The following is a 25,889-nucleotide window of genomic DNA, read 5'->3' as shown; positions in this document are numbered from 1 at the left end:
GACAACAGAAATAGTTCTTAAAGTTCCTCTGGGTCCCAAAATAAAGTCCATCACCACAAAAAAAATCACAGCTGGAGCTCTTTTTCCTCACAGCCCGTCTTCCCTACTCTTCCTAGCTGAAGGCAAATTTTAAGGCCCAAACTCCATCCAACTTTCCCCACTGGAGCCTCCCTGTCTGGGCTTCTCTCATCTCCAGCACTGTTGGTCTCTAGATGTACGCTGCAGGAGCCCTTCACACTGTCTGGAGTCTATCTACAATTTTTTGAGATTCTTCCCTTCTTTGCAGCCTTCTGCTGCTCTTTGTAGTACCATCATCTTGATCTCTGAGCCAGTGACTCGTTTCGTAATCAGGATTGGTTAGCTGCAGCCCTTCTGAACTTTGTAACAGGGAGGCTGATCCCAAGAGAAACTTTTAGATTAGAGAGAGAGCATTACAGTGCAGGGAAATGGTCATGAGAAAGTTAAATTTTGTTAAAGAATATGCTCATTCAAATCATCCATGACTCACTGTGGTGCATACTCTATATTTTTGATGAGATGTAATTGAATCAGAAGTTCCACTTGCAAAATAATAAGGCCCATTAATCAAATTCTCACTGAGGTACTACACAGCTAATGAATCAAACACCATCTCTACAACATCTGGATTCTAACATGTTGGATGATTCCAAGAAGACATCTAACAATTACAAACTATAGCAGTACTAGGGCCCTACTTGAAATATCAACTAGTTTATGTTTAGCAAATTGCAAAAAGTAATAACTGCAATTTTTAAAAAAGACCAATTCCTATTTGTAATATCTCTTCTCTTTTAACTATTAATTTGACTAGAACTCAGGGACCGGTGTAGTGGTCCCTTGCTCTCCAGTAGGCATGGAAGTCATCCTGCCTCAATGTAGGGGCAATAGTCTTCAGGCTTAGGCCACACGGTCAGGGTCCATCTAACAAAAGCCACCACACAACAATAGTTCAGGCTCCTGTCCCCACCCTTGGGTGGGGGCACTCTGACCTAATCTTCAGCCCACAGCCCACTCAGCTGGGGTTGACACCAACTAACAGTCTGAGGCCCCTGCCCTCGGGCGGGGCCGGACTAGTAGAAGGCTATCACCTATGCCTCCCTTTGGGTGGAGCAGAGCCGGAAACAGGCTTTAGCCTGGCTTTGGACTCAGGCAGCCAGCAAACACATATAGTCTTGGGATTCAGGTAGGGGTGAGCACCCACACAGTCTCAGGGGCTCCAAAAGGGCTTGAGAACCCAGCAAGCAGTCTAGGGTGCTGACGGGGATGTTCAGGGACCACAGGCCTCCTGGCCTAAGGTGAGGAGTCTGCCACCCGGGGGTTTGGGGGACAGGATGATGCAGGCCCGCCCTACTCCACCTTGCCCCAGCCCAGGGCCCTAGCAGTGGCAGAGAGGTATTCCCCTGGGCCAGTGGGGATTCAGCCGCAACACACCAACCTAGAAGTGGGCAGCACCATATCCGGCCAGTCGTCAGCTGCCCCTGGGCTACTTCCTACCTCCCCAGGATTTGGTACTTGGGTATCCACTAGTCCTCGGACTCCTCTGGGTAGACAGCCGACGGTAGTCCCGGTAACCCCTCATCTGGGTCTGTCTCCACCGGGGGCAGGGTGTGGCAGAGCATAGATTCAGCTCCTGGGCACCACACTAGGTGTCCATCTAGTCTGCTGGCTCCCACTCAACTGAGCTGCAAGGCCCTCCCTTTATACTTCCTGTCCCATGCCGGTCCTTCCAGCGAGGGGGGGCGGGGCGAGTTTGGCTTTGCCCACTAAGGGGCATGTAGTGGTCCGTTGCTCTCCAGTCCAGAGGGAGGCCACTCTGCCTCACTACACCAGCCAACAGAAATTCTGGAATTCTCTCAGCGGACCATTGTGGCTCCCAGCTTCAAAACTCATAGCAGTCAAAATCAGACTAGCAGCTGTTTTTAATTTTACTATTTAAGGCTGCAAAAGCAGCAGTTTTTTTGGGATCAGAGTTTCCCTTTTCAGAATTTAAAATGAAGTTCACAATAAAATTTCACAAGAGAATAAATATGATCTTCTGGTTACTTTTAGTGAGTTTTAATGTACAGGAATTCAATCCAGTAAGTTCAAGGAAGGAATAAAAGCATAATTGTTCTAATTTCTTGAAGTACTAAAAGGTAAGATTTGTTATTTTAACATTTAGAGTTAAGCAGATAGATCACCTTCAGCCAACACCTATTCACAGAGAGATGTCTTCCTATAACCCAGGGTGGCCAACCTGTGGCTCTGGAGCCACATGCAGCTCTTCAGAGGTTAATATGCAGCACTGATTCTGAGGCTGGAGCTACAGATGCTAACTTTCCAATGTGCATGGTGGTGCTCACTGTTCAACCTCCTCCCCAGGCCCAGCCCCCAATCCATCCCTTCCCCCAAGGCCCTTACATCTTCCCCCAAGCCTGCCATGCCCTCACTCCTACGTCACCCCCAGAGCCTCCTGCACATGTGAAACAATTGATTGCAGCAGGCGGGAGGCACTGATAGGCGGGGCTGGCAGTGGGAGGGAGGCGCTGGAGGGTGGAAGCAGATGGGAGGCTGCTGACTTATTATTGTGGCTCTCGGCAATGTGCACTGGTAAATTCTGGCTCCTTCTCAGGCTCAAGTTGGCCACCCCTGCTATAATCAGTTTGTAGCATTGTTAATCTGCTGTTTATATAGGACTCTCCCCTTGTTTATCCAGTTCGGCTCATCCTCCCTCCACTCAGTAGGATAGTGCAAGTAGGACAAGTACTGCTGGTACTGCTGTTCCATATGCATGTCCTCTGGCTACTCTGCTTCCTATTGAGACACTATGGAATAGCTACTCAGTCTTTCCCCATAATGCAGTGATGCAAATAGCATTAGCAGCATGTTAAGTGTCTTGCATGCATATTTTATCCAACTGTGTTACAGAAAAAGACCATGTGAACACAGTTCAACCAATTTTTATTGTTACTAGGTCAGATAGTGTGTCATGAACATCTACAAAAACATAGCTCTACTTGTTGCAAGGAGTAAATCTCATATGCATTATGGGCCTGATCCAAAGCTCTTGGAAGTCAGTGGGACTCTGTCCACTGACTTCAATCAGGTTTCAATTAAGTCATTTAGGCCCAGATTTCCAAGGGTATTTAGGTATTGCTGTGCTCAGAAGTGTAATGCCTAACTGATTTAGGATCCCAAGCCTCATTTTAAAAGGATTTAGATGCGTCAGAAGATTTAGTCTTTTGAAAATGAGACAGGCTCCTGAATCAGTCAGGCAATACTGAGTGCAGCAACTCCTAAATGCCTTTAAAAATCTGGGCCTAAATGACTTAATTTCAAAGCTCAGTGAATGCTGAATTCCAGTCTGTGAGGTGCCAGTAAATATCAAGATCTCATTTATTCCTGTTACAGCATGGCTCTGAAAACAATCTGAGTTGACTGCAGGTACAAGCATTAGTGTTTGTTAGTTGCCTACCATCAACAGCTCTGGTCATTTGGAATTAATTCAGATTACACGGTATTTAACTAAAAGTAAAAGAGAAGATCAAATTGCTCATAAAAACAAGAAGTGAGAGAAGTTCATATTCTTTGTAGCTATATTAGTAAACATTAATTGAAAGTAAGTGTGACAAAGGGTTAAGTACCATGCTAAGACATATTCTAAAACACACACAAAGCGGGCTCACTAATATCTGTGGTGGCCTTTTGGTGGCTCCGTGGTAGGCACTAGTCCTTTTAACCATCTGGAAAACTAAATGATTCTGTCCTTGATGCTGCGCAATTGGGATTCTTTTGCATCTGTAAAAATTGCCTCAGTGTGATAACTGGCCGTATGAAGTGATCCATAGTAAAAAGGCTTGATCTCCAAGTAATGACAGCATCTCAAATGATCTTAACCAAGGAATCAGCAACTGAAGTGTAAAGAACATGATATCCTGCATGCCAGTTCCCAAAGGCAATTAGAACCATTAAGCTGCTAGATGCATAATCCTCTCCCCAACCCCAATTAATTTTTATTACTTCTAAGTAAGTGCACTTAATTTTTTCCTTTACATAAATAATATTCAAGTTGTAAATATCCAGTGTTTGTATGACTTACCAGAACGATGGTGATGCTGCTCTTCTAGGAATTCCAAATCAAGCATGAGGTCATCTTCATCCAACTCACAGGAACCCAAGTTATTCAGAACATCCTGTATATGAAAACAAAGCAAGCATTTAGAAAGACCAGCCGTCAACACTGAACCAGGGTATTGGGAGCTATCAAACCTAGGTATACATCAATGATTAGATTCAAAAATTAACAACAGGAAAGCTCTTTGAATTAATAGTCTCTGCAATAGTGTGTATAACTTCAAACTACCTTCACTTTTAAGTTGTAGCAATGGTGAAACTGAGAAATTAAGTACACTGCAGAATGACAGTGTCTTATGCTAGCTTCCCTCACCCTCTTGTGATAAGGCACACATTCATACAACCATCAATGACCAGTTTTTGATACGCCTCCACATGCTGAGTCCTTCCCCCATGCACTTTACTTAAATAGCCCTATTGACATCAGCAGGATTATTTGTGGAGAGCAGTGCTACTCAACATGAGTAAGAGGATAAGAACCTGGCCCACAGAGTGGCTAAACACAATAGGCCAAATTCTGATCTAATTTAAATCCAGAAGGCCAGATTATTTCATCTGCACTCATGTATCTTACACCACAGGTTATCTGCATGAAATTAACAGAGCTATGCCTGGAGGAAAAATATTAAAATCTGGCCCCAGTTTAGCAGACTAAAAATTGCCCCTTCGGCTGAACTGAGCTACAGAAAAATTCAATGAACTAATAAGCTAAGTAAAAATTTATTTGCCACTTCTTTTTGGCACTCTTCTTGAAGGATCTTGAGTATTTATATTACATCAAAAATGTGACTATTGCTAGCTGTAAAATTATGATTTTGTTCTTGTAATGTTTTCTCACAGGAATATATATTTTGTGTTTCTGCAAAATTAAAGGTGAAGCATTAACAAAACAACAGTAGTTTTATCTCCAATTTAAATTAGGACTACATGTTTTGTTTTTCATACCAACCATCAATACATATTTATTGTCCTATTCATATAAGATATAAATATTGGGAAACTTTGGATAAAAAGGGAATTTGGGCAGAACCAAACCACTCACAAACTGGTAAATATTTTTGTGGGTGGGCAAAATTTCCTTTATTGTTTTCTTTCAAGATTTTCATATTGATTTTTCTTTTATGTTTCAGCTACAACTGGATACTCAGAGTTTGTGAGACACAACACTTTTGGAAATCATCAAGGTGAAAACCAAATTTGAGAAGACAGACATAATAGCGCAATCTGTTGGCATCATGCTTCTTCCCCCAACACCCATCTCCTTGTAGTTCAACTAAAGAACCAGTTTCTGAGAAGATACAAGGACTGTGGATCAAGTCCTGAAGGGACATCCACACCCATGTAAATCTTAAATGTACTGCCCAGAAGGCCTCCAAAATGTGCGTCTACCATTTAGAAAGAGGCAAAGTGAACATGTTGGTGGTGTAGCCAGTGGATAGCCAGACAATTCATATTCACTTGGGTGGACTCCAGTTGGAGGGGTACAGTTTGCCTTGTCTGATATTCTGCGGTTCCCATTCCCCACATCAGCCAACTGTGGGTATGAAGGTTAGAGGCAAATCGTTGAAATTAGCCACTCCCAGAATCACCTGAAATGTTGCTTAAAAACATAGTGAATAATCTTGCATTTTGTCTCTGTGTATTTAATCTTGTATGTCATTATTTACAATGAGATTAATATGGGGGAAGGACAGTGATTTAAAAAAAGAAGAGAAAAAAGGTGAGCTCGTATTTGCTCAACTCCAGGCACTATTACATTCAGTATGACTAGGATAAAGCCAGACCATTCAATTACTTGTTTAGTTGATAATACATTCTTCTAAATGAAGACAACATATACATTTTTGCAACAAGTGCCATATTAGTGAATCTACACCAGACAACATAATAGGCCCAGTTCTGCAGTTCTTTTTTAGTCCATGCTCAGACTAAACTCCCACTGAGGTCAACAGCAACTGTGCTAGTCTCTGAAGCACTGCCGTACTGGGTCCAATGTGTTTGCAATGTGGACTCAATCTAAAAAGTATTGAAGTCAATGGATAGGCTCACCCTGACTTCAATAGCTTTGGTTCAGGCCCTCTTCTCCTTAGGAATGTCACATTGTTATTCTACTGCACCAGCTTATTCATCATAAGGCTAAATGTCATACAGTAGAGATCAATGTACTTTATAATAGAGCAAAATAAATACAGAGAAATACGTACACACAGAAGATTGGCCCAGGCACTTGATGACTTTCATGGCAAATTATTAGAGAGACAATGTGCGTGAGGTAATCTTTTACTGGACCAACCTCTCCCAGTGAGAGAGAGATGCTTTTGAGCTTACATGGAGCTCTTCTTCAGGTCTAGTCAATGTACTCAGTACGTCACAGCTAAATACAAAGTGAAATAGATTGTTTAGCATAAGTAATTAACAAATATTTCAAGTGACCATTCAAAGTGAAGTGACTCATTCACTGCTTCAGTCGTTATGGGGAAAGAGGGGGGAAAAGGTTGGGCGTGAGGGAGGTGGTGGGTTATAGACTGTTGTAATAAGCCATAAGTCCAATGTATCTATTCAGACCCTGATTTTTAGTGTCTAGCAAAGTTATGAATTTAAGCTTCCAGGCTTATCTTTTGAAGATGTTGTACTGGTTTCCTTTGAGGATTAGAACAGAGGTCAGATGCAGAGTGATCACTTTGAGAAAAGTATTCATTCACAGGTGAAATAGGTTTTTTGTCTTATCATTTTTCTGTGTAGGTTCATTCAAGAGCATAGTGATTGTCTTGTTTCACACAGTTGTTATTGGGTTATTTAGTGCATTGGAAGAGGTACACCACAAGCTGTGATAGTATGCATAGGTCCCAGGGATCTTGAAAGATATGTTGTGTGGAGTGCTGATCATTATAGCTGTGGAAATACATCTACAGGTTTTGCATCTGTTGTTCTGGCAGGGCCTGGTGTTGCTTTGAATTTGTGTGTCCTGGTCTGTGGGGAGCTTGCTTCTGATGATGAGCTTGAAGACGCTGGGGATTGTTTGAAGCCCAAAAGAGAAGGCTCAGGAAAGATCTCGTTCAAGATGGTTCCCCGTCAAATATGTGTTATAATTGTTTCATGATGCTCTGTGTGGTTCCAGTGCAGGGAGATAAGTGACAACTAGGGGTATGTGCTTGGAGTGGGTTTGATATCTCTATTGAATCAGGCTCTCGTGGGGTATTTGGACAGCCTGTTACATTATGCCATCTTCTTTTCTTGTGGAGTGTCCTCATTTGGTGAAGTCTTTAAGTTTGTTAAAGGTGTGTATCCCGGACTTTTTCCTCTGAGCATATTCTGGGGTATCTGAGTGCCAGACTGCAGATAACAGATTTCTTCTTGGTGTGTTTGGAGTGGTTACTAGATCTGTGAAGGTAGGTGTGGTGATCCGTGGGTATCTTGTATATCTGTGTGTAGGGTTTCATTGTATAAGCTGATTGTGCTGTCCAGGAAGTTTATATTAAAGTGGGCATGATGCAGAGAGAGTTTAATGGGAAAGGTGGTGGTTGCTGAAGTTGTGATGGAAATCTATGAGGGAGTTTAGGTCATCTGTCCAGAGGATGAAAATATCATTGTATCTCAGGTATATCACTGGTTTCATGGTGCATTTGTCCAGAAATTCTTCTTCAAGGTGGCCCATGAAGAGATCGGCATACTGCGGAGCCAACCTAGTGTCCATGGCTATTCCCATGGTTTGTTGCTGCACATAAAATTGTTATCAGTGAGGATGAAATAGATGAGTTTGGCAATGTGTTTGGGGTGGATAGCTGAGGGTTGTCCATTATCTTGTAAATACTTGAGGCCCACAGAGATGCCATCATTGTGAAGGATGTTGGTGTATAGGGAGGTGACAATGATAATGTGGTTTCTGGAGGAAGTCTGTTGTGTCCTGGAGGAAGCTGGCCCGTTGTCCAGTGAGCAGTTTGAGGATGGTTTCTCCAAGTCCCAATATTCCTTCAGTAAGAGTGCTTTGGCCAGAGATGATAGGTTTGCCAAAATTATTTCACTGTTTATGTTACTTCTAATCATTTCACAGTACTCTTTCTCCACATATATTGCTTCTCTCATTCCCAGCACAAGACAAGAGCCTTACACGCAAATCAGTCATTTAAACTCTATTAGGCATTATCTTCTAGAAACATTGTACCTCTAGTACAAGGACTTCTGCTTCCCTCTCCCCACAGTGGTAATTTGCAGCAGCCACAATTATCAGCCTATTTTGCTGGCTGAGATCAGAAGCCAAGTGTTAATGCTGTGAAAGAAGGGAAAGAATTGACAAGGATTTGTAGAGGATCTTAATGCATGTCAGTTTGTTAGCAAGAGTTAGGCCAGCTGTAACCCTAATGACGTGAGACTTGTAGAAGTGAGGATAGTGTGAGGCGAGTGGAAAAGAACTGTGTGAGAAGTTGTCACGACCTTGCACTAATAACCAAATATGTAGACTGGCGCCTTCCAGAAGTGAGAAAAATAAGATAGCAAGATGGCCTATGTATAAACAAAATGCAGTCGTTGCTTATTATTGTCTGTATTATTGCTTGTTATTGTCTGTAACAAAGGTATAAATGCTTGCTGTAATTGTTTACCTGTTGAGAGACCTGTCCAGGACTGGGGTGACCCTGTGTCCTAGGGCACTCCCTCCCTCTATTGCAATTGCTGGAGGAATAATAAGTATTTGATTTTGCTGCACCCAAATAAAAAGAGAGAACTGAGTTTTTCTCCAACAATGCTGTACTTACATTTACAGATCCCAGGGGTTTAAAGTGACAACAGAGGAGTACAGAAACCTTCACTTAATCAAGAATAGGTGCTGTACAGAAGGAAAATAAATATCATGCAACCATTACAATTACCTGAAATAGAGGAACATTTTGTTCCCTTTATCTGAATGTTAAATACTGTGACAAAGTTCCTCCTCTACCTTAGTGGGTCCTGCGCTTATTGGCGGATTTGTTCACCTCAGTGATCTTCCCCTCTTGTGGAACCCACAGTCTGGGTCAGCTCCTCCTGTGTCTGATCAGGAGTTGGGAGGTCTGGGGGGAACCCGGGCCCGCCCTCTACTCTGGGTTCCAGCCCAGGGCCCTGTGGATCGCAGCTGTCTATAGTGCCTCCTGTACCAGCTGCATGACAGCTACAACTCCCTGGGCTACTTCCCCATGGCCTCCTCCAAACTCCTTCTTTATCCTCACCACAGGACCTTCCTCCTGGTGTCTGATAACGCTTGTCCTCCTCAATCCTCCAGCAGTACACTCTCTCACTCTCAACTCCTTGCCTTCTTGCTCCCAGCTCCTCACACATGCTTCTTCTCCTCTGGCTCCTCCCTGCCTGACTGGCGTGAGCTCCTTTTTAAACCCAGGTGCCCTGATTAGCCTGCCTTGATTGGCTGCAGGTGTTCGAATTAAAGTAGCTATCTCTACTGCCTTCTAGAAAGATCTTAATTGGCCCCAGGTGCCTTGATTAACCTGGAGCAACTGCCATTTGGTTACCAGGGTCCTAGGGATTTGTTTAGCCTGGGGCTAACATACCTGTTTCTCAGTACTTTACTGTAGCCATCTGGCCTTGCCCCATCACAATACTTAACTCATATGGCTGCTGGTATGTCTGCCTCATAATTACTATTTACATAGATTCACTGTACTATGTTACCTGACCCTTATGTGGACATAAACTCAATCCCAGCCCAAGAACTGTATTGCCATAAACCAGAAAATACCAGCCTAAAAATATCGTGTACACTCTATTAAATTGAAAGAAAAAAGGAGGAAATATCGTAGCTGATCACAAAACACACACCACTTGATGCTAGACATTGTTAGCACATTTTAATAGTTGTTGGAGCTCATTAAAAATTGGAGAATGAAAATCCCACTGGAGGTATATAAGCATCTTGTAACACCTAAACTAATTTTAACATCTTTTCCTTATGGACACTTGTGAAAATTTACCCCCCGGACCTTTCAGAAATGTTAGGCTCACAAACTGGTATGACTAAAATATTAAAACTTGGCTGTCTACCACTATTATTATATTATTTTCATTGCACGAGGGGCACCAATCAATATTACGACCAATTGTGCTAAGGTCTATACCAGGGGTTCCAAATTTTTGTACTGGTGACCCCTTTCACACAGAAAGCCTCTGAGTGCAACCCCCCTTATACATTAAAAACACTTTTTTAAATATTTAACACCATTATAAGTGCTGAAAGCAAAGCAGGGTTTGGGGTGGAGGCCGACAGTTCACGACCCCCACATGTAATAACCTCATGACTCCCTGAGGGGTCCCGATCTCCAGTTTGAGAACCTCTGTTCTATACTGACACATGATGAAAAGGGAACATAAATAGAAGTGGGCTGAAGTTCTTTTAGGTACTGTAGTTTGAACATTTTTATCAAAAATGATATTGAAGTAGCCTGTAGCATATCTGCAAGATACAGTGATTCAGTACTGTTCACACACAAAATTGGTTTTTTTAAATGTTGCAATAACAAACTTTAAAAGACTACAAGAACAATCCAAGCAGTTCTTAAAAAGCATCTTAAAGTATTTAATGACAAAAGCTGGTTAATATGAACTTGAATAAGCAGTCCAGAATGCATTAGACAAACATCTTAAATCACATAAAATGAGTACACAAGACTACATTCCGATTGTAAACTCAGTAATTCCCTAGCCCAAAGACAGCAGCTAATCTGTTAGTGTCCGCAGCAGATATGTTGAGATGGCATTAATACATCCTGAGTATAAAATAAAACATGTGAAATTGCAGCCAGACTCTGCTTCAGACTTTAAAAATGCCCATGTTCCATTTATGGGGGTACCTAGTGAATAAATACTATGTGCTAACCTCACATCTCAAAGAGACATTCTGCAGCATCATGGTTTTACTAGCATAATTATGTAAAGCCAAAGTCATGCATAATGGAAAATGGAACACAGAATCATCATAGTTTATGGCTGAGAAGTAAACACAGCACTAAAAGAGTGAACTTTTACAAAACAAATATTCATAACTGCAGCTAGTATATCTGAATATAGACATTAAATTTGGACATTTAGAACGTAGATCAATTGGGGGCATTTAATTCACAATGGTTTTATGCAATCATGCTAAACAAGAGTTCTTACATGCAGTGTTGTCATAGCCATGTCGGTCCCAGAATATTAGAAAAACAACGTGGGTGGTAGTATATTCTATTGGACTAACTTCTGCTGGTGAAAGAGATAAGCTTTTGAGCTTACACAGAGTTCTTCTTCAGGTCTCTCTCACCAACAGAAGTTGGTCCAATAAAAATATATTACCACACTCATCTGGTCTCTCTAAGATTTTGTGATGAGTTCGGCCAAAGAGACCCCCTTGGGACTGTTAACCTGATGTGCTGAAACTATCTCTGAGCCTGTTTTCCCATCAGCTTGGGACTCCAGAGCCCTGCCTTGTTGAGCCAGACATGCTAATTTGCTGCAACACAGACCCAGGTCTGGTCCACGCCCCCAAAACTGCAGACTTTAACTGAAAACCACTCCACAAGTTACCTATCTCCAGCACCCAGACACCCAGTTCCCAATGGGATCCAAACCCCAAATAAATCCGTTTTACTCTGTATAAAGCTTATACAGGGTGAACTCATGAATTGTTCGCACGCTATAACACTGATAGAGAGAGATGCACAGCTGTTTGCTCCCTCAGGTATTAATCACTTCCTCTGGGTTATTAATAAACAAAAGTGATCTTATTAAGTATAAAAAGTAAAATTTAAGTGGTTTCAAGTAATAACAGACAGAACAAAGTAAGTTACCAAAATAAAACAAAACATGCAAGTCAAAGCCTAATACATTTAAGAAACTGAATACAGGTAAATCTCACTCTCGGAGATGTTCCAATAATTCAACTCAGGTCTTCCAGTCTGAGGTCCTAACCAGTGGGCATTCCTTCCTCTCCTTGGGGAGTTTTACTCTTCAATGGGAGCCCAGGTATACCAACCCTGAGCATTTCAGAAAACTTGTCTATATTTTTATCTCTTTTGTCATGTCCTACAAAAATAGTGTCTCTAGCCATCTTTAACAATGCTTCTTAGTAAAGTAGCCAGAGCAGGCAGGAAGGCACAGTGTTCATATTACATAGTAGGCAGCTATGGAAGGAGATGTACATGTGCATGGACCTATTCAGTCACTCTTCTCCTTGTGTCTCCTGAGAAAGACCTAAGTATTTGCTGTCTAGACTTAGGATTCTGGGGGAGGGGTTTATGTTCTCTATTTTATTTATTTATAGACATGTCACTTCTGGTAACTTTAAAAAGTTTCTCTCAAAGTTTCTTACTTATGGATGTTAGATTAGGTATTTTGTTTCTACCTCTAACAGGATAAACTGGTATAGTTATTTAGACAAATGCATAGTCAAGAATTTAAAATGATGTATTAGTATTTTGGATAAAATGGTCCCTATACATGCCTCAGTTCAGACTACTTCTCAACAATCACCTTAATGTCCATAATCAGAATGGACTATTCATTTAACAATATTCGTAGGTACCTGAAGGCCCTGTCTTTTTGTTTGGAACTATTTTTTTATTATTACTGAAAACTTTGAGCAACAAGAGAAATTGTCCAACTGTCCTTTTTCCATCCTATTGATAGAAGTCACACTCAAAGTTCTTTGACTTCAATAGGTTTTAGATCAGGCCCAGACTTTTTAAACTAAGAAATATTAGCTAAAGATGGTTTCAATCTAGCAAGGGCTACATCCAGTGATTTTTGAAGACAGCTGAGTACTAGATGAGTGGTTCCCTGCAGTCAGTAGGTCTTTTGAAAGCTTTGGCCAAGTTACATAATACAGTACGCTTTCTCAAATGTTTTTGCCAGATGACATTAAGGTAACACAGGGCTTAAAGCTAAATGCAATTCTAAAACAAAAATTACAAGCTTTTCGGGACAAGGCTTGTCTTATTAACAAGTGATTGTACAGTGCCTAGCACTAAGGAGCCATCTCTGATTGGAGCCATGAAGCATTTCTGAATTATGAATGATAAATAATTCCTTCTGTAGAGAAGCACTCTGGACCAGTTTCCATTTACACATTTTATCAGAGACACTCAAAATTGCACTCATTTAAAATAGCAATATTTTATTTATAAATGATAAACACAGCCCATATGTAAGTGCACAAATATTAGTCAAACATATAAATGTAATAATTCTATTTAATTCCAAAATAACCAGTCAACTAAATAAAACCACACACAAAATCAAGTCAACATAATTTACAAACTCAGGCAGAATGAAGCAATTTAGAACTGGATATCCACAAATGGTATACAAGACTCAGATGAGGATGACTGGATGTGGAAGCTGCGGCATGTACATGATCCTGGAGGGGGTACCTGAAAAGAGTTTTGTCTGCATGAAGTGCTGCCTGATAGAGCTGATGGAAGAAAAGATCCAAGGACTGGAGATGCAGGTGGAAACTCTGGTCGGTTTAGAAGGGGGTTCAAGCAGATGATGGAGCAAAGACATGAGGAGGCTGAAGGGATAAGCTCAGACTTGCAGATGGAAGCAGGACCAAAGAATTCTGAGGAGAGACTGCTGGGTGAGGAAAGTGGACGGTGGAAGCATGTGACTAAGAGAACCAGGCAGAGGAAAAGACGGGCCAGTGAAGGAGAAATAGAACTCAGAAACAGGTTTGCAGAGTTGGAAAATGAAGAAGGGGCACAGCAGTTGGTGGCTGAAGGAGAGAGGGCAAGGAAAAAGAGAATAGCTGTTAGTCCTACAGGAAGAGGGGAGAAATCAATGGAGGAAACACCAAATATGAGCCCCAGGAGGATTGCAAGTGTGAATAGGAATCGAGAGGACTTGCAGTCAGTGGGTGCAGGGGATAGACCAGAGAATCACACTGTAACCAGGAAAAGGCAGGTCTACGTGATTGGGGACTCCTTACTGAGAAGAATAGACAGGCCTGTAACTAGAGCTGATCGGGAGAACAGAAGGGTGTGCTGTCTGCCGGGTGCTAAGATACAGGATGTGGACCTGAGGCTGAAAAGGATCCAAAAGGGAGCGGGAAAGAATCCGCTGATTGTCCTTCATGTGGGAACGAATGATACGGTTAGATTCTCGCTGGAACGTATCAAGGGAGACTATGCCAGACTGGGGAAGACGCTTAAGAAAATCGAGGCTCAGGTGATCTTCAGTGGGATTCTGCCGGTTCCTAGAGAAGGGCAACAAAGGTGTGACAAGATTATGGTGATCAACAGATGGCTCAGGCAGTGAGAGGGAAGAAAACAAAGTAAGAGGGGATACAGCCGTGGACAGAAGAATTAACATAAGGAGGAAGGGTAGTGTAGATACCAGTCTAACAGGTGATGCTGGTGGTAGAATGTCTGTGCCTAACCAGGTAAAGAATGTCAGTGAAGCCAAACGGCAAAAATTAAGATGTCTGTACACTAATGCGAGGAGCCTAGGGAACAAAATGGAGGAACTAGAGCTACTGGTGCAGGAAGTGAAACCGGATATTATAGGGATAACAGAAACATGGTGGAATAGTAGTCATGACTGGAGTACAGGTATTGAAGGCTATGTGCTGTTTAGGAAAGACAGAAATAAAGGCAAAGGTGGTGGAGTAGCATTGTATATCAATGATGAGGTTAACTGTAAAGAAATAAGTGATGGAATGGATAAGACAGAGTCTAGGCAAAAATAACTTTGGGAAAGAAAGCTACTAGAGCCTCCCCTGAGATAGTGCTTGGGGTGTGCTACAGACCGCCGGGATCTGATTTGGATATGGATAGAGACCTCTTTAATATTTTTAATGAAGTAAACACTAATGGGAATTGTGTGATCATGGGAGACTTTAACTTCCCAGATATAGACTGGAGGACAAGTGCTAGTAAGAATAATAGGGCTCAGATTTTTCTGGATGTGATAGCTGATGGATTTCTTCACCAAGTAGTTGAAGAACCAACAAGAGGGGATGCCATTTTAGATTTGGTTTTGTCTTTAATAAGGCTAATGAGGAGCTTAGGGATAATGGAAGGATGACAAATGGGAATGAGGATATGGAGGTGGATATTACCACATCTGAGGCAGAAGCCAAACTTGAACAGCTTAATGGGACAAAATCGGAGGGCCCAGATAATCTTCATCCAAGAATATTAAAGGAACTGGCACATGAAATTGCAAGCCTGTTAGCAAGAATTTTTAATGAATCAGTAAACTCAGAGGTTGTACCGTACGACTGGAGAATTGCTAACAGAGTTCCTATCTTTAAGAAAGGGAAAAAAAGTGATCCGAGTAACTATAGGCCTGTTAGTTTGACATCTGTAGTATGTAAGGTCTTGGAAAAAATTTTGAAGGAGAAAGTAGTTAAGGACATTGAGGTCAATGGTAATTGGGACAAATTACAACATGGTTTTACTAAAGGTAGATCGTGCCAAATCAACCTGATCTCCTTCTTTGAGAAGGTGACAGATTATTTAGACAAAGGAAATGCAGTAGATCTAATTTACTTCGATTTCAGTAAGGCATTTGACACGGTTCCACATGGGGAATTATTAGTTAAATTGGAAAAGATGGGGATCAACATGAAAATTGAAAGGTGGATAAGGAACTGGTTAAAGGGGAGACTACAACAGGTAGTACTGAAGGGTGAACTGTCAGGCTGGAAGGAGGTCACTAGTGGAGTTCCTCAAGGATCAGTTTTGGGACCAATCTTATTTAACCTTTTTATTACTGACCTTGGCACAAAAAGCGGGAATGTGCTAATAAAGTTTGTGGATGACACAAAGCTGGGAGGTATTGCTAACACAGAGAAGGACCGAGATATCATACAGGAAGATCTGGATGACCTTGTAAACTGGAGTAATAGTAAGAGGATGAAATTTAATAGTGAAAAGTGCAAGGTCATGCATTTGGAGATTAATAATAAGAATTTTAGTTATAAATTGGGGATACATCAGTTGGAAGCAACAGAGGAGGAGAAGGACTTTGGAGTATTGGTTGATCACAGGATGACTATGAGCCGCCAATCTGATATGGCCGTTAAAAAAGCTAATGCAGTTTTAGGATGCATCAGGCGAGGTATTTCCAGCAAAGATAAGGAAGTGTTAGTACTGTTATATAAGGCACTGGTGAGACCTCATCTGGAATACTGTGTGCAGTTCTGGTCTCCCATATTTAAGAAGGATGAATTCAAACTGGAACAGGTTCAGAGACGGGCTACTAGGATGATCCGAGGAATGGAAAACCTGTCTTATGAAAGGAGACTCAAAGAGCTTGGCTTGTTTAGCCTAACTAAAAGAAGGTTGAGGGGGGATATGCTTGCTCTTTATAAATATATCAGAGGGATTAATATTAGTGAGGGAGAGGGATTATTTAAGCTTAGTACCAATGTAGACACAAGAACAAATGGATGTAAACTGGACACTAGGAAGTTTAGACTTGAAATTAGATGAAGGTTTCTAACCATTAGAGGAGTGAAGTTCTGGAACAGCCTTCCAATGGGAGTAGTGGGGGCAAAAGACATATCTGGCTTTAAGACTAAGCTTGATAAGTTTATGGAAGGGATGGTATGGTGGGATAGCTTAATTTTGGCAATTAATCTTTGATTATCAGCAGGTAAGTATGCCCAGTGGTCTGTGATGGGATGTTAGATGGGATGGGATCTGAATTACTGCAGAGAATTCTTTCCTGAGTGCCGGCTGATGAGTCTTGCCCACATGCTCAGGGTTTAGTTGAGCGCCATATTTGGGGTCGGGAAGGAATTTTCCTCCGGGGCAGATTGGCAGAGGCCCTGGAGGTTTTTCACTTTCCTCTGCAGTGTGGGGCATGGGTCACTTGCTGATGGATTCTCTGCAGCTTGAGGTCTTCAAACCACAATTTGAAGACTTCAATAACTCAGACATAGGTTAGGGGGTTGTTATAGAAGTGGATGAGTAGGATTCTGTGGCCTGCTTTGTGCAGGAGGCCAGACTAGATGATCATATTGGTCTCTTCTGACCCTAAAGTCTATGAGATTTGCACTTCATTTTAGTAGACCAAGCTGAAAACTATAAAAATTCCAAATAAAACTATTAATTTGTTACAATTTTATCTTCAATCTGAGTTTCGCAGACTTCATACTCCTAAAACAACATGATTAAAAGCATACAATTATGTCCTAATGGTGGTGGACACAGATTCTCTGTCATTATTGGTGTCTTTGGTATTTCTAGCAGCATTCGGTAATGCAGATAAGTGCAGTCCATTCTGATTGCTTTTCAGCTGGTTTACTTTCTTTCACATTTGTGCTGGTGTCTGGGGGAGATTTAGGTCTGATCAATTTTGTTCTCAAAACAAGTGGGCAAAGGCTTTGTTCTGTTGCCATTGCGTGTGTGTGTGTGCGAGAGAGAGTGTATGCGTGGTGTATACACACGTTGTTGGACCTGTCATCCTTCAGTATGACCCAAGGTTCTTTTATGTAGATGACACAGATTGCCATCTAATTATAGCAATGTCATAACAGTCTTGACTATTGCTTGGGTGATATTAAGCATTTCATTTGCAAGCAATTTAATGAAGTGACATCCATTTAATGGCTGAAGTTTATTAACCTTTTCATAGAGATATGTTGAGCACCACTCTTCTTCTGACAATTAACTTTGGTTATACATTAATATGACTTTACCATCTGGGTTATAACATTACATTCTGAGATGAGGTTTTCTGGTAAGAATTTTGTATCTGTAATCAGTAAGGCTTCTGTGTATTATTGACAGAATATTGTCAGATTGAGACTTTTGCTCAGTTAAAAGGTTATAGAGAGGGAAATTAATATTTTGCGCTAAAATCAATTTTTGCTTCTTCCACTACATGACATTAAGAGACTGCTGCTGATAGAACATTCATTGCCAGGGCTTGCTCTATTTTTTTTGCCACCCCAAGCGCAACTGCCCAGCCCCCCCCTCCCCCCCTCAAAAAAAAGGATGGCCGGAATGCCGCCCCTGGAATTGTGCCGCCCTAAGCACTTGCTTGCTTTGCTGCTGCCTAGAGCCTGTCCTGCTCATTGCTTACTAAATCTGGATTATCTGATCCTATTGATACCCTTTTGAAAACTCTTGTTTGATTACAAGCAAAATATTTAATAAATAATTTATTCTTCAGAAAACAAAATTCCCACAGACATCCATGGTATTCTGGAGCACATCAGGAATGATGTGATTGAGACTACAGGACCAGATTTTCAAAGGTCTATAGATATCGACTGGGATTTTCAAAAGTGCCTAAGAGATTTGGGTGCCTAAATCCCATGGATTTCAATGACAGATAAATTCTCTGGACTTTAACAAGGCTTAGTAGCCTTAGTGCCTATTTTCCTTTTGAAAATGGGACTTGGACACATTCTAAAATTTTACCTTAGCTCAAAAATATTTTGACATATAGGTAGGTACCCAGAGTATCTTTCCAGTTATTTTGCTTGGGTTCTTGTTTCTGGTCATTTTCTGCACACAGATTCCCTAATATACACTGGAGATTCTCTAGGCTTTTGTGTTTATGCCCTTCGATTATGGAACTGGCTTCTCACAAATCAGAAAAAATTACTGACTCAGTTACTGAAAGTAAAAAGAATTACAGACTGAATGCTGGCACTAAACAAAGAGTATTGTGTTATATTATTACCATAAAATCCAGCTTTTGTATATTAATTGTAAAATAAATTATCAATGCAAATGACACAAAACAGGGCAAAATCTGTGCTGGGGGGAAAATGTAGGGTACTATTTGGGGATAACATTTTTAAGGGTGGGGAGAAGACTCTCTGGAGGGAGTAAAAGGGTTCTTGTCAAAAAATGTACAGACAGCAGAACACACATCTATTTATATATGGTTGTACTTTATGTGGTGCCAGAAAATAAGATTAGAATTAATCATTTATAGTTAAGGTCTGAAATTGTTTGCAGGGATTGCTAGCAGCTCGTACTTCATCAAGACTGTAGCCAGCTGAGAAATGTGGCACACAATCTGCATTAGGAAAAAATCTGACACACACTAAAAGGAAAATATTAAGCTATTTAAAGTAATATTAACACTGAGAACCATAACCGAATAATTCATGGACATAATGAAGTATTTCCCCTTCTGCTCTCTCACACATACTTCAAAAAGAAAATACAAATACAAATAACCCAGTCAACAGAAAGAAAATTTAAAAATGCAGAATACTTTGCCAACATTCTACAAATCTCTGTATCTAATGTAAAGCCTCTAGATATATTTCATATACCATGGGCAGCTTCCTCTTCTAAATAGAGCCATCCAATAATCATATTTTTTTTAGTGGTATATGAGATACTCTAAAAAAGGAAACAATAAATCTTGTAATAGTTGGAAAGCAAATTTTCTATGGTCGACTAATATGTGTAAACAATTTATCCAGTAAATGAGTGTGAATTTAAGACAATGAAGAAGAAATTCCAAAACTACCAGTGAAAGGAATTGCCTAAATACATGGCTTAGAGCAGAGGTGGCCAACCTGTGGCTCCGGAGCTGCATGAGGCTCTTCAGAGGTTAATATGCGTCTCCTTATCTAGGCACTGATTCTGGGGCTGGAGCTATAGATACTAATTTTCTAATATGCTGGAGGGTGCTCACTGCTCTGCCCCAAGTCCTGCCCCCATTCGATTCCTTCCCCCAAGCCCCCTTCCCCTGATTCTGTCATGCCCTCACTCCTCCCCACTCCCCCTCCATAGCCTCCTGTACACATGAAACAGATTACTGCGGTGGGTGGGGGGAGGGCAGAGTAGGCACTGATTGTTGGGGGTTGCTAGCAAGTGAGAGGCGCTCGGGTGTGGATGGGGAGTTGCTGACGTATTACTGTGCCTCTTTAGCAATGTACATTGGTAAATTCTGGCTCCTTCTCAGGCTCAGTTTGGCCACCCCTGAGGCTTAGAGCCATCTTAACTTCTGTTCATATCCGTTTTCACCTGTGATTTGCCTGTATAATGGTAATACATTATTTTCTATCTTATTCTTCTATTTCCCCTATGCTTTCATTCGTTCTTTGGAAGACTACTGCGCATTAAATGGAAGATTCCATTGAGCCAACATCTAAAGTTCTTTTTCTTGAGTGGTTACAGTTAATTCAAAATAATCGATCTAATGTGTGTTACTTTGCATTTGTCAATGCTAAATTTAATCTGTTGTGATGCTCCCCATTCACCTCACCTATCACAGAACACATCTCCGAATTGAATGGGAAATTTTACCACTGGATTCAATAGACGTAGGAGCAGGCCCTAAGTATAAGGAATATTATTCTAAACTCTTTTTGAGAGAGACGTTTGGCTTTTTATGGACATGGAGTTTATGTGAGAGCAACTCCAAGGAATCAGGCAAACAGTTAAGTCTATTTTATGTTCTCATTAGTATCTTCAAAAAGATTCCTGGTTCCAGTCAATCCATAGTCAAGAATCAGGTCTTGATAGAGCTGATCAAGACACCAATCATGTAAGACTGCATTAATCATAGAGCAATGGAGCATCAAGCTAAAAGCAATGTTAACATCATTACAGTGATGTGTGTACCGCTGGTGTGCCAGCATGATTGAGATTTGACTCCAATCCCACAATGAGTAAGAAAAATGAAAATCCAGTCAGAAAGGGACTGTTACATGCCACATTCTAAGAGGATTCCAGAGCACTTGAGCTTTTTCATTGCGCTTGTTTTAAAAATCACAACAATCACATTTTTTGTGGTATCCAAAGTACAGTAAACCCTTTTCATGCATAAATCTGGGCCTGCTAAATATTTTCAGCTACAACCTCACAGCAGACACTGAGCTAGTATCACAAGAGGACTTTGGCACCTAACTGCCACTTTAGCCAACTAAATCTCAGAATCAGGGCCCAATGAGATTCACAAAATCCCCACTCAGCTGCCCCCACAGAAGCCTAAACTTGCTTGCTGCCTAATTTTTTACAGTAAACATTTCCTCAAGTGCATATGTTTCTGCCTCTGAACACGTGCACTGCAACCCCGCACCAGGTGTCAAAACACCTAAGCCCCAGAGCAATTCATGAACCAGGAGTAGATAGACAGAGGAAAGGCTATCGTTCCTGTGGGGCCCGATTTGGTAAGTGTGCTCAGAGCTTGCCTATTGCATCAGGCCCGTATAGAGGAGCTTATATAAAAGGGAGGCAGGGCTGAGGGAGCCCCACAACAGAATATCCCATAGCCCAGTTGCTAGAGCACTCGTGAGAAATGTCAGATCTATGTTCAAATCCCCTGTCCCCTCCGGGGGGGGGGGGGGAAGAGGACTTGAACTGGGGTTCTCTCACATCTCAGGTGAATACCCTAACCATTGAGCTAAAAGTTTGAGGGGGGAGGCCCCCCTCCTCTGACTTTTTGCATGAACAGCAGAGGCACCTAATGCAAAGACAGTTTATAGCTGAGAATTCCAAGCACAGGGAGGCACCTCCCTGCAGCCCTGCTGTAGGTGCCTATCTCTGAGAGAGGGGCAGGGCTTAGCACATACCTGCACATCTTGTCTTGGCATTTTCTATTAGCTACCTTAGGCAAGGAGCCAGCTAGCATGCTGGCTTTTACGAATTCCATTCTAAGGTGCTTCTCTCTTCCCATTCACTATATAGATAGCCTAGGCACCAAACTCAGGTTTGGTGAATCCCAGTGATTTTCTTGGAGCCTAAAAGTTTGTTTCTTTTGTGAATCTAGCCCTTGGCTCTTACTCTGATAACAACAAACCATATAAGAATGCAGTCAAAGGCTCAGATTCTTTGAAAAACCCCACACAATGAAGTTTAAAATGACCAAATAAAACCTGGTTTAATTGCTTTTCTACCATGAGAAGGAATACATCAGCAACACGTAACTGATCCACAAAGCAAATTAATGTTTTTACAGTTGTTGTAATATGTAAAGCACCATGTATGTTCATAAGTAAAGGTATTATCATATGGGTTGGGGAAAATTTTCCACATGTCTAGTGCCAAGTTACACCTCCAAAGACAAAACAAGTTCCTTCAGTATTCTCTGTCCTGCATTTAGACAGAACACAGTGTTAACTGCAGACTTCTATGTGAAGTACATTTATATTGGAAGTTTGTGGCTAACAGATAATCTAAAAGATTATTCCACGGATTGGTCAGCCAAGCAAAACAATTTAAGCCGAACATGCTTCTTTTCTACTAAACATTCTGTCAGTTCACATTGGCTGCCATTAGCAGCATTTTGTTTTCCGTAAAATAAATAGCCATGAAGCGACAAGCAGTACACCTGCTTTTTGGACAGGACAGGCCTAGAGATGGTGACCTATTCACATCAAACAGGTTTTTGAATATTTTTTCCCTTTTTTCCCTATTTCTTTTTAAGAATTTGGTCATTACTGAACCAGTGTTTCATGGGCAAACTTCAGTCTCTACACTGCTTATAAGCTATATTTGCTACGTGCGTGTGAATGGTCACCCCAGTAACAGAGTATTCTATCTGATCCCTAATTGGCTGAGTGTAACTGTAACAAGGATGAGGGTGACATGACTAAATCTCTGAGAGCGAGCATGTAAACCATGTGTGAAGTCAGAAGTTGGGCCTGCCAGATTAGGGCATTTTTAGGATGTATACATATTTTTCTTCATTTGTTCAATTAGACTATTGTAAAATTGTATGCTGGACCAGATTTGAAATGAATCAGCATTGTAATTATATGTAAGGTTCCAAACACAAAAGGTACAGTCAGATTCTTGTCTGGATTATTTAGTGTCCCCCTGTGTCAGGGCTCTGGCCAAGGGCTGCATATATCCCTATCAGTCAGGGATATAGTCATGTATCCTTGTCCATCCTGGTGATCGTGTAAGTGACAAGACTATGTCTCATGGTTTTGGGAACACAATTCTTCCCTGTGATGATGCCATATTCTTGTTGAACACTATACGGAACATGGAACACCAGCTGCATTTATTGAATTTTTCTTATGGTAACAAAGAAATCGGTAGATGTAGTGTGTGTGCATCTGCACAGAGCTAATTGGGAAGGTTGTGATCAAATGACCCCACAATCAAAGTTAAGGCTTCAGCCAGTAATCTGGGCAACATTTATACAAATGTATCTGGGGTTTTGTAACTGTCTTAATTGATAGAGAGTGTGAAACAGAACTGTCTTTTGCTGCCGAACAACACACACAATGAAAAAGGGATGGAGCAGTGACTCTGGCTTGGGAACGTCTGGCAAAGGAGACACATTTAGGTCCCTTGGAGACAACTGAGGCCATCTTAACATAGGCACCACCAGCACAGCTCATTGTCACAACCTGTCACCAATTCTAGTGGCAAACCAAGACAATTCACTTTCAATAAAGAGCATTCTTTTTTGGACAAATTGACAGGGCAAACTTCTGCTACTACTGATTACCAATCACTTTCATTTAGCAAACAAATTAAATTCTCACAATGTGGTCCAGAATCCATTTTCCACAAACATCCATACAAACACAACTTTTTTCACATGAATATTTGTGAGACGCAAATATAACAAAGGAGTGTGGATATGGCAGACCAAAGTTCAGTGGCCAAGTCACAAAAATATTTTCAAATAGTTTGCACATTTCTAAACATGTCATTTTCACCAGCTACTAGTTGCAGCAGTGTATGTGGAGCTAAGACTGAGTTCACGGTGATTTTTTCTGTAAGAGAAAACAGCATCTGAACCTAGTGAGTATGTATATAATATTATACATTCTTCTATGTGTGTTTAAATAAATACAATTGCTTCCCCCTAATAATTGGCAAAAGGAACAGCCTCTTCCCTCCCCCCCCCCCACAATAAGTAATTGAATGCTGAGACTTCTGTTTTTAATGCTAGCTTCTAGTTTGTAACATTGTTTGCTTTCTTGGTTTAAATTACTGGAAACAGTTGCTTATAACTGAAACTGCAAGTGACCCTTGACTACAGCGTTGTTAATGCAATACCATAATAGATAGGCTACTGCTAATATTATTTGAATACTTTCCGTTTCCATGGTAACTTGAGCCTATAACACTTTCACTGGTAAACAGGGGTTTAAATCATTCTTTCAGAAAGGGTTTTGCTCACATGTCAGATTTTTTCCCCCAGCATATATTTTCCCTAGCTTCTCTTTTAAATTCTTTTTTTCTTTTTTTTTTTAAATTCTGAAGGCAATATGTATAAGGGAGGACACGAAAATGTTGGTGCAGAAAAAGTTCAGCTGCTAATGCTAACTGTATGAAGAGGCAGTGAAGTGGGAACTTGAGGAATCGAACATCCCGTGCAAGCTTCCAACGACACCAGTGGCAGCAATACAGAATGCAATACAGCAATGTTTGACCCTAAAGAGTTATTTAAATTAGAAACTTTGTACCAATATTGGAAAGCAACAACCCCATTCCTGCGTTTTTAATAACACATTTCATTACTGTTGCCCATTGCTTAAGACACATTTGAATGCTTGAAATTAACATTGTTTTCACTATCAATTTACCCTTTTCTTTCTGTCAAATATTTATGTACTTAGGGTGTCATAAACAGATAGCTAAGGGTTAATGTCTCTTTCACCTGGAAAGGAGTAACCTGAAACACCTGACCAGAGGACCAATCAGGAAACAAGACTTTTTCAAATCTGGGAGGAGGGAAGTTTTGGAGTGTGAGTTCTTTGTTCTTTGTCTTGTGTCTGACCCTCTCGGCTCTGAGAGTGATTTTTCTATCTCCTGCCTTTCTAATCTTCTGTTTCCAAGTTGTAAGTACAAAGATAGTAAGACAATAGGTTTATATTGTTTTTTTGTATTTACATGTGTGTAGTTGCTGGAGTGTTTTGAATTGTATTCTTTTTGGATAATGCTGTTTATTCACTTTTTTTCTTAAGCAATTGACTCTGTATATTTTCACCTTATACCGAGACTATTTTTAATGTATTTTTCTTTCTTTTTATAAAGCTTTCTTTTTAAGACCTGTTGGAGTTTTTCTTTAGTGGGGACTCCAGGAAATTGAGTCTGCAGCTCACCAGGGAATTGGTGGGAGGAAGAAGTCAGGGGGAAAATCTCTTTGTGTTAGATTTACTAAGCCTGACTTTGCATACCCTCTGGGTAAGGGGGGAAGAGAGATTAGCTCTCTCGGTACTTGTGTTTCCAGGACTGGAAGCAGGGAATCTCCTAGGGTCGTCCAGAGAGGGGAGCCTGGGAGGAAGTAACCAGGAAACAAGGGGAGGGGGTTATTTCCCTTTGTTGTAAGATTCAAGGCATCTGAGTCTGGGGGTCCCCCAGGGAAGGTTTTGGGGAGACCACAGTGAGCTAGGCACTGTATAAATCCCTGGCTGGTGGCAGCGTTATCAGATCCAAGCCGGTAACTAAGCTTGGAGGTTTTCATGCTAACACCCATATTTTGGACGCTAAGGTCCAGATCTGGGAAAAAATGTTATGACATAGGGTACAACAACAGTGCAGCTGGGAAAGGCAATTCCCAGATCAGTTAGACATACACACACTAGCTCTGCTGCCACCATGCTAAATTTACATGGAGCTCAAGAGTCTTGTACCATTCTACTTACTAGGCTACACCCTCTTACTCTGCATTTCCTGAGAAGGTGAAACAGCTGGTTCGATGTGTCTTCAGCTATTTCTGTTGGCTGTACAGCTTTGCAGTTTAAGTGGTACCTGCAATATTTCTTTGAGGGATCCAATTCTTTCCATTTTGTTAATGGGCATGAAGTATTTTTAAACAAAACTATGCTGTTTCTTTGTCTTTTTCTATTATAG

At 41.1% G+C, this 25,889-nt stretch overlaps 1 protein-coding gene across 5 annotated transcripts in view; it reads right to left on the bottom strand.

The window, feature by feature from the left end:
* Positions 1-25,889, bottom strand: part of CCSER1 (coiled-coil serine rich protein 1) — a 1,165,803-nt gene that overhangs the window by 954,573 nt on the left and 185,341 nt on the right. For all 5 annotated transcript variants that reach the window (XR_007773146.1, XM_050944018.1, XM_050944020.1 and 2 more), the window contains exon 4: positions 4,100-4,193. Coding sequence is in view for 4 of the 5 variants with exons in the window: in XM_050944018.1 (XP_050799975.1) it covers positions 4,100-4,193 (94 nt within the window). In the remaining variant the exon portion in view is untranslated. The remainder of the gene's footprint in view (positions 1-4,099; positions 4,194-25,889) is intronic.

The sequence above is a fragment of the Gopherus flavomarginatus genome, chromosome 3 (genome assembly GCF_025201925.1).
Source record: "Gopherus flavomarginatus isolate rGopFla2 chromosome 3, rGopFla2.mat.asm, whole genome shotgun sequence".
Taxonomy (NCBI): Eukaryota; Metazoa; Chordata; order Testudines; family Testudinidae; genus Gopherus; species Gopherus flavomarginatus.
This window is presented reverse-complemented; position numbering and strand designations above follow the sequence as displayed.